At 33.7% G+C, this 9,816-nt stretch overlaps 1 protein-coding gene across 1 annotated transcript; it reads left to right on the top strand.

The window, feature by feature from the left end:
• Positions 1 to 1,384: 1,384 nt before the first annotated feature.
• LOC103484344 (solanesyl diphosphate synthase 3, chloroplastic/mitochondrial) lies at positions 1,385 to 9,656 on the top strand. Its single transcript, XM_008441372.3, has 12 exons — positions 1,385 to 1,804; positions 2,858 to 2,950; positions 3,891 to 3,971; positions 4,111 to 4,182; positions 5,136 to 5,267; positions 5,790 to 5,876; positions 6,106 to 6,177; positions 6,284 to 6,369; positions 6,932 to 7,064; positions 7,442 to 7,531; positions 8,189 to 8,287; positions 9,234 to 9,656. Exons 1-12 carry the CDS (start codon positions 1,658 to 1,660, stop codon positions 9,411 to 9,413), a joined length of 1,272 nt encoding a protein of 423 aa, XP_008439594.1. The 5' UTR covers positions 1,385 to 1,657; the 3' UTR covers positions 9,414 to 9,656.
• Positions 9,657 to 9,816: the final 160 nt, after the last annotated feature.

The following is a 9,816-nucleotide window of genomic DNA, read 5'->3' as shown; positions in this document are numbered from 1 at the left end:
TTGAATATATTTTTTAAAATTTATTTTAGGAGAACTGAAATTATAATTAGGTTTGATAATTATTTTAGTTCTTTTTAACAAAATCAGAAACAAACAATGATGCTTGGTTTTTGTTTGTTTTTTAGTTGAAGCAAAATTTAGTACATGTAATATAATAAATTTTTTGTGATTTGTTCTAAGAAATACAAAATCAAATATCAATTTATACCTTCAAATTTTGTAAGTTGTATCAATATTAATTTTAAACTAATAGTTATACCAATTTATATCTTAAACATTTCTAAATACATCGATTTAAATATTGAAATTTTATACAATCGTCAACTTTGTAAACGTGATTGTAAAATTGAGGGTGTATGTTGGTACACTTTCAAATTTCAAATTAATAACTAAGTTCACTGTTATTTTTATACATTAATATTTAGAATTACAAATTTAAAATTAATAACTAAGTTCACTGTTATTTTTATAAATTGTATACAATTAATTGATTTATGGGACAGACAGCAATTCGTACGATTACACAATTTTGAAATCATTAGCCTTGGTTATTTTATTATCCTTGATCTTTTTTATCAATGAAAACTTAAACTTCTTGTAATGGTTTGATAGGGTGCATTTCAAGAAATAGAAAAAAAAAAAAAAAGGTCTGTTTCATTAAATTTCAAATTTTCAGCAAGAATTTAAACATAATAACTAATTTCAGGACGTAGATGTTGAATTTTTATTTACAAAGACATCCATACGTTCAAGCCCATTCATCGACTTTACCTATGGTTATAGCAATTTATAATTTTGATACATGGTTCAAATATTCTACACTGCACAATAAAATAAATATAATTAAATAATATATGGGAAAAATAGTATGAGACATTTGCAAAAATAGAAAAAAAATTACGATATGTCATTACATTTTCTAAATTGTAAAAATAGTAAATTTAAAATCGGATAGTAGTTTGATAAACATATGGTATATTTAATTATTTGTCATGTTTTTCATATTTGCAATATTAAAAAGAAAAAGTGTTATGGGTTATTTTTTTTTTCTAATTTATTTTGGTCATTTGATGTAAATTTAGAGAAATTATTGACTTAAATCATTTTTGCTATGTATGAGGGATAAAAACTGTGACATTAAGATTAATAATACATACTTTAAACATGAAATTGCTCAAAACTTTTTTTTTTCTTTCACCTCTTTTTTTTTTTTTAACATATTAATTACCCTTCAACTAAACACCAAAACAAATACACAAATATAGATTTTAAAAAAAGGTGTGAAGGTTAGTTCCCTAATAATTGGAAGTGGAAGAAATAATTCAATTTCAATTTTATAAAAACGTGTAAAAGAGAAACAAAAACAAATGTCAATGAATTTCCAAGAGAAACTATGAAAAAATATAAAAGGGCAAAGCTTGAGGAGGTAGCTGGTAGGAAAGAGCGTTTTCTCTTTTGAGTTTTACACCGCTAAGTGTATGGCTATGCTTCGCCGTCGTCATCAAAAAGCCTTCAGCGGCGGCGCTCTCTTTTGTATCAAACCCAGTTTTTTGTTATTCTCTCTCTAACCCTTCTCTTATTCCTCTCCTCTGTATTTTTTTCATCTCTGAAGAAACACCATCTTCTTCTCTGTTATAAGCTTTTTGGGAGGTGCAGGATGTTGTTTTATCGTGGACTTTCCCGGATTTCGAGGATTCCCAGAAACAGCTCCTCTTGTCGGTGGTTTCTGTCTCATCGATCAGATACTCGTCCAGTTCTTATACCTAACTTTCCATCTTTGCATCCTTCGGAATCTGATCTCCAGGTAAATGCTACTTGCTTTTTCTATTTTGTTTTTTTGGTTACTTAGGAAAGCAGTTCCTTTGTGATGGGTGATTACAAAATTTGAGCTTTGTGTTTTTGGTTTTATCAGTCCAGTTGATACGAAAACTAAAAGAGTAAGGTGTTTTGTGTGTTTGAATGAAGATCCGAACTGGTGGTTGTAACGGGACATTGAAACGTGGGATTAGTTTGTTGGCTACTTTGCGGGGATCATCCATTCTCTTCATCTCTAGTCAGAAACTTAAAATCTAACTTGGATGTGCTCGAGGCTTGTAATGGGTTTAACCAATTTTGTCATGCACTAACGTGAAGCATTATCTACTTAAATTGCCGTACTAACCTGGATGTTATACTCGAGTTTTCAGTCAATGTTGCCATGTTGAGTTGATAAATGCTATAGTACATCTGATGAAATATCTAATTGAATTCCATTTATTCTTGTCAACTAGTTTGATACGTTTGGTAAGGAAACAGGACTCTATCCCTTATTTAGGTATTACGACGTGTATCATGACCTTTTGGGGATTTTCTCTGTTTTTATACTAACAGTTGGATTTCTTTTTAACCACTCTAATTTAGCTTTCTGTTGGTTTGGATGTACTCTTTATCATAATGACTTCGTTCTGTTGACAACACTGCTAATAGATCTTGGGGGAATTCGTAGATTGGTTTGGGTTTGGGTTAGGTTTGGAGAAAGTCTGTACCCAAATTAATTATTTAATTTGCAAATTCAACCTGTTCACTAAACACTTGTCAGGTGATGACGACTAATGTCCTAGATCACATTTCATAATTTCTGCTGTTTGGAGTATATTGCGTTTTTCTCTAATTTTAGTATCACTTGCATCTGAAGACAGCCACAACGAAATACCCTGCTTGAAATATTATGTTGTGTTGATCATGAATCATGATCCGATGACATATTTTATGTTTATTGGTTAGATATAGTCCATTATACATTATGAATTTCAGAAGTTGAGTATGTACCTACTTGCTCATCCAAACATTTAATGGTTACTATACGGGCAATTGATAGGCTCTAGGATGCAGAGAAATCATGTACTTGGCTTCTCCCGCTTTTCATGGTTTGGGACATCAAATTCATCATCAAAGCAGCTCTTTAGTTGAGGTAGGTTTCATTTTTGTCAGGTTTCTCTTTTTGTATATGTTCTTTTATAAGGTTCAAGATACAGATTATGCAAGTCTGTCTGTTTTGGGCTTAGTCTCAAGCTTATATAGAAAAGTGGGAGAAGCCGATGAAGCTTGAGGCTAAGCCCATAAATAAAATTGTGCAAAGCAAATGGAAGTTAGATATCTTTATCTGTTTATTAAGTACTTGTGGAGAAAAGGAACTAGTATGTACACTAGTTTTTAACTAACTACCAACAAATCCAATAATCTGGAAAATACAAACAGGATCCTAAAAATAAAACAACTCTAGTCTTTAAGATATAGGCTACCTCATAAGATGTCATGCCAGCTGCAATCGACCAGTACTGTATAATCCTTATCCTCAAATTTTTGTACCATAACTGATACATATTGCAAGCACGGCAATTCAATATATCCTTCAGCAAAAGTAAGTACAATAAAAAATTCAAAACCAAATGGCTTTAGCTGATTAAATGCAACTGCTATTTGTTATTTCTAAAAGTGTTTATTTACTCATGGCTCACTTTGAATGAATTGGTTGATTTAGGGAGGTCATCCAAAAAATCTGACATTTTGGAATTCCATCTATTGCACATATACGCTGTCCTTAAAAAGGTTGCTTTTTGAAGAGTTACAACGTCCTTGTGCTGTTCTTTTTTGTTTTCTTCATATTCATCTTTTCATGGTCGAATAATTTTTCACTCTTGTACTATATCTGAAACCCCATCCTTCAATTAAAATGATGTAGAAAACAGCCCCCAACGGCCCAACCTATGTTTTTCTTTCATTTATATAGTGAGCATCAATCACTTTATTTTGCATTCCAGTTTGATTCAGGCTATGGAACTTGGTTTATTACTAGTATTTTTCTTGACCCATTCCATAGTCTACTCATTATATCACGATGAAAATTTCAGGAACAGCTTGATCCATTCTCACTAGTTGCAGATGAGCTATCGCTTCTTGCCAATAGACTCCGGGCAATGGTAGTTGCGGAGGTATCTGATTCTTTGTTCTTTGGTTTCTTTTACAATATTGACATCTACTAAGCAACACTTGTAGTGGTATTCTTAAATAAGTTTCTAACCATAGTTGGATTTTTCTCATACAATAATGTTTACAACCTATCCCATATAGGTTCCAAAACTTGCTTCTGCTGCTGAATATTTCTTCAAATTGGGCGTTGAAGGGAAGAGATTTCGTCCAACGGTATTTGTTTGTTTTCTATCTTTTTTTTTTCTTGTTGGGAACAACACTTTTTGGAGTTGCTGCTTATTTTTGCCAATATTTATATTTTAATTCAATGTAAAGTTTGCGAGGACAAAAAAAATAATAAGGGGGAGTTTAGGATGCTGAGTTGGTTATTATAGTTAGTGGTTATAATAGTTTATGCTTATGGTTCAGATTAGTTTGTGTTTAGGATGCAGACTATTTTAGTTTGGGTAGAAAATAATAAACAATGTTATAAAGAGGGGAAAACAGAATAAGTAGGAAATAGTAAATATTGTAAGAATAAGGGATTTGAACTAGTGATATGGTATACAATTTTAGGTTATAAATAGGTGTAGGCACTACTATGAAATTTGGAGTCCCTGACATACTGTAGGCTATTATAGCCCAATGCAACAACTTCAAGTTGGGGGGCCAAGCACCCCCCTCAAAGTCTCGAGTGCACGCTCTATAGTTGTGACATTTTCTGAACACAGAGTCTAAAGTTCCTCTCCCAACCCCTTTTTGAGAGTGGGTTGTTTTCGGGGCATGTTAGGGTGTATGCCATTCTGTGGAGTATGTGGCAAGAGAAACATTGAAATCTTCATGGAAGAGAGTGTTTTTCTAAGGATGTTTGGGACTTTGTTAGATTTTCTGTTCCTCTTCAGGCTTTTCTTTCTGTATTTTTGTATTCTTTCATTTTTAATCCAATGGAAGTTCAGTGTTTTCATTAAGAAAAAACAGTATGTCTGCTGCTATTGCAGTAAGTTCTTGAACCCTAGTTGAAACTGAAGCCATATTTTGGGAAACCAAGATGGCAATTTACTTCTTTGCATAGCTTGTTAAAACAAAAGGGAGTATAACTGATAAGTGTATTTGACACTGCGGAATCTGTATGTGTTATTCTATGTAACTGGAGGTGGTCTTAACAATTGGTGCATTTCTATGTGCAGGTTTTATTGCTAATGGCAACGGCTTTAAATGTGCCAATTCCTAAACCTCTTCCTCATTTAGTAGAAGATAATTTGACAATGGATCTACGCACAAGGCAACAATGTGTAGCCGAAATAACAGAAATGATTCATGTTAGTTCTTTGCTATGCTTAATTTTTCTTTCATGAAATGTCTTCTATAGAATTGCTTGCTTGAGCAAGAGTTCAAAAAATAGGGAGCAAATAAAAATATGTTTGTGTATATTATATCCTATGAGAATATTTATATAAATGAAGTGCATTTTAGAGGTGATTGATGTGTCATTTTTTACTAGCTGAAAAGGGATCTTTGGTGTTTGCAATTTGATCTGCAGATCAAATTTTGCGAAGTAGATGTTTGTATATTTCCATTTTCCTTTTCTGATAGGGCACATATTATCAAGAAGATAAAAAAAAAAAAAAATCACTAAGTCAATTAAATGTTATCTTTATTCTGTTTTCCCCTGTTATATAAAGTTTCTAGTGCAAAGTTCATTGACATAAATCAAAATATTTACATACATTTAAAGTTTCTAATGTGTGCGTGGGTAATTTTTTTAAAAAAATTATTTATATAATTATATTTCTCATTTTCCTACAGAATTTATTTATTGAGAATATTTTTATACTTGCAAGGTGGCCAGCCTTCTACATGACGATGTATTGGATGATGCAGACACAAGACGTGGCATTGGTTCATTAAATTTTGTGATGGGAAATAAGGTAGTTTTCAATGAACATGAACTATGAGTTGATGCTAATGCTGAGACACTTGGATGAGCATAACGAAATTAATAGTCACTCCGCATGAGAGGCATACCGTGTTTATTGAGTTGGATTTTTTTCTCCTTCTTCATCACAACTAGGCTCTCTATTTCATCACAGTTGTCTACAGAATTCTTTTGCTTGCTGAAGATTCTAGCATTCTTTTTAATCATGTTTTCTATTGTAGATATCAGTTTTAGCTGGAGACTTTTTGCTTTCTCGAGCGTGTGTTGCACTTGCCTCTTTGAAGAACACTGAGGTATGCATTTACTTGCATGGTTGTAGACCGATCAGTATTTACTTGGATTCTGGCATCTGTACGGCCTTGTTAAGTCTCTTCTACATTACCCTTTTTTTCCCTTTAGGTGGTATCATTAATAGCACAAGTTGTTGAACATCTAGTGACTGGTGAAACTATGCAAATGACCACTACATCTGATCAACGTTATAGGTATGTTTTCACCTTTTGGTTCTGAAGGTTTGAATTTCTTGTTGTGGAAAATGGATATCAAATCATGATAATGTACTGCTTTTCTACATTTCTCGCATTTTAAATGAACAGTAGTGCATTTTCTGTGGATACGTACGTGATAGCTATGTAGTTGTAATATTCTGAATCTAAAAAATATATGTAATGAACGGCAGATGACCAGATAGTTTTGATTTAGCCTAGGGAAAAGGAGCGCAATAGTAGTGATGAGAAGGTTGAGAGTAGTCGATCCTCATTAAACCAATGTACAACAGGTAAAGAAACCTTCTAGATAATATTTCGATGGTCCTGACACAAGAACAATAAGTTTTTGACAGCCTTGAACGAAGGACTTCATAGCGCAGCAAATTTGCAGTATTAAACTTGATGTCCGTGAAGTTCATGGGAAAAATCTCTGAGTGCTTTAGCGTCTTATCATTTCTTTTAGATGTGGAATTGAAAACTTTTAAACTTTTATATAGCATAAATCATTTCATTGCTTATTGCGATTTGTGTTTTGACTTTGAATAATTCTTAATTGCAGTATGGAATATTACATGCAGAAGACGTATTACAAGACTGCATCACTTATTTCCAACAGTTGCAAATCTGTAGCCCTTCTTGCCGGGCAAACAGCTGAAGTTGCGATGTTGGCTTATGAATATGGAAAAAATCTGGTATATGATTGCTTAAATTCTTTGGTTTCTAGTTCTCAATCTAATCTCCTCCCCTAGATCCTTGTCTTGTTAGGTGGGGTAAAAGGAAAATTAACCTAGAATATTACCCAATTAACCCTATTCTTTCCTCGTCAAGGTTTTTTTTTTCCCTCTCTTTAAGGGTTTTGTTTTTTTAATCACTAGTACTGATTACTGAAATGATTACTACAAGGACACCTTCATTTAAAGGTTTGAAGTGGTAGCATTCCTACATTGCACGGAAGGTGCATTATAACATATAGAGGATGCGTAACATAAGATGCTCCTGCCTTCTCATTTGGCAGAGTTTTGAAGTTATGTTGTTTCTTTCGTATGTTTAATCTCTCTCTTTCTCTCAGGGGTTAGCATACCAACTGATTGATGATGTTCTTGACTTCACTGGGACTTCTGCTTCACTTGGGAAGGGCTCTTTGTCTGATATACACCATGTAATCCATTTGAGTTGATTATTTTTGCATTCGAAATTTATTACACAATAGTGCAACTGTTACATTAAATATACAAAGGTCTAACTTCTTAATTGATGATTTTGTTTCAATAAAATTGATGGAAAAACTTTGCTTTTGAAGAAAGTGTAGGATTCGTATCAAACAAACACATGTATCGAAGCATTAAAAGAGGGAGTGAGATTTGGGGGGGGGGGGGGGGGGAGGGAGGGAGTGGGAAAGTGAAGAAAAATAAAAACAATACGAGAAAGGATTTGGTGGCAAGAGCAAGGAAAACTTATTTTGAGAAAACATGTCATTTTTCGTTTGAGCCCAAATATTTAGGTTAATTCCATCAAAAGGAAAAGAACACCCTTTCTTGTTCCAACAATCTTCTGAGGACATCGATTTATAATAAAACGAAATGGAGATAGAGAAGATGTAGGTGGTTTTTGTTATCAGAGAAAGGTGTAGTGTACATCACATCTAGGGAGAGATGATCTATAAAATATGTTACACTTCCTTACCACCCTCCATTCCAGCCCACCCATAAATAGATAAATAAAAAAGAATGCTTTGAACTTTATGATTTCTAAATGCAAGATTTTGATGCTTCATGATGCATTACTTAATCTTGAACTACCCGGAAATTTTGTACAGGGAATCATCACAGCTCCGTTATTATTTGCCATGGAAGAGTTTCCCCAGCTGCGTACAGTTGTGGAACGTGGTTTTGACAATCCTGAAAACGTTAATATTGTAAGTTATTTATAAATTAATCATGTAACATACATGATCTCCGTTCCATTTCTTATTTACTTTTTCTCCCCACCTGTTTTTAGTGGTCTCTGATAACATAAATGACCACCTTTCCATACACTTCATAAATTCTTTTGACTTTGACTTGTGATAAGTACGGAATACATTCTATCTTCATCTCCTTACAATTGTAGTGGTACACATCATACAGCTCGGAATCCTTTCTTCACTGTGTCCAAAATTTTCCGTCCAAACTTTTCCGTCCAAACTTTTCCACAAGTTTATCTTATACCCATTACTATCAATCTTACATATGGGGGACTAGTTTGATATTTGGATTCTTTGAGAGACTGATAGGCTGTTGACTGTGAAGAACCTTGGATTTGTTGCAAGTGCACAAAAGTGAGCTTTGCTCAATGATAATTAGCATGACCTTCTTCCCTAGAGGTTGAAGGTTCGATCCCCTATCCTTGTTATTCCTTAAACAACTAGAAGTTTAACTGCTTGATAGAGGTTTCCTTGTTAGCAATACTGAGTTCTCAGAAGCTTCTTTGTCAAAGTCAGACTCCATATGGAATTTGTCCTATCTTACTTAGGCTCTTCTGGGGATTTGACTAATATTCTAATGACTTTACTTGAACAAGATCTGTTCTATAGGTTCAACATTCTTGAGTTTCTAAAGGTTTGATTAATATCATAATACAATAATATTATCAGTTCCTGGTTGTGTGTGGGCTACATTTCTTTTAAGGTCCTAGAGTCTGCGCTCTAGAAGTAGAAGCTATGGGCTATGGAGAGCCTAAGCCCAGAGAATCACCTCGCCTTTCTCACGCACCGTTAAATGCCCATACTCCAATACATTTAAAGCACTATGCTATAGTCTTCATTTACTAGAAGGGATTGAGGAGTATCTATTGGAAGCTGATTGGATATGTTAAAAATGCAGGCAATGGAGTACCTTGGCAAGAGTCGTGGAATTCAACGTGCGAGAGAGTTAGCAGCAATGCATGCCAATCTAGCTGCAGAAGCCATCGATTCTCTGCCCGAGAACAATGATGAAGATGTAAGAAAGTCGAGAAGGGCGCTTGTAGATCTCACCCAAAGAGTCATTACAAGAACAAAATGAGAAATCAGATTAGTGTATACCACCACCATAGATAGAACTTTTATCTTTTCCATTTTCGGAGGGACAAATTTCCCTCATTTTTTTTCTCACCATCAATATTCTTTTAATTTATCTGCTTTTCATTTCAATAATTCGTCATTAAACCTCCCCTTTTGTGTAAATTAAACTGTGGAGCATGAACCGACCCAGAATTTTGTTTTGTAATTCCATACTGATGCACCCCACTGTGCCCCTTGGTTTTTATCTTTGAAAATTCCCCACACGTCATTTTCTAGAAAAATTTAAATTTTCTAACACCTTTGACTGTTTACCTTGACTTTTGTAATTCATTTTTCCTTCATGAATGAAGAAACTGTTTCATTATCAAAAAGTTATTGTTCGTATAAATATTTAGGTACCAACT

The sequence above is a fragment of the Cucumis melo genome, chromosome 8, assembly GCF_025177605.1.
Source record: "Cucumis melo cultivar AY chromosome 8, USDA_Cmelo_AY_1.0, whole genome shotgun sequence".
Classification (NCBI taxonomy): domain Eukaryota; kingdom Viridiplantae; phylum Streptophyta; class Magnoliopsida; order Cucurbitales; family Cucurbitaceae; genus Cucumis; species Cucumis melo.
This window is presented reverse-complemented; position numbering and strand designations above follow the sequence as displayed.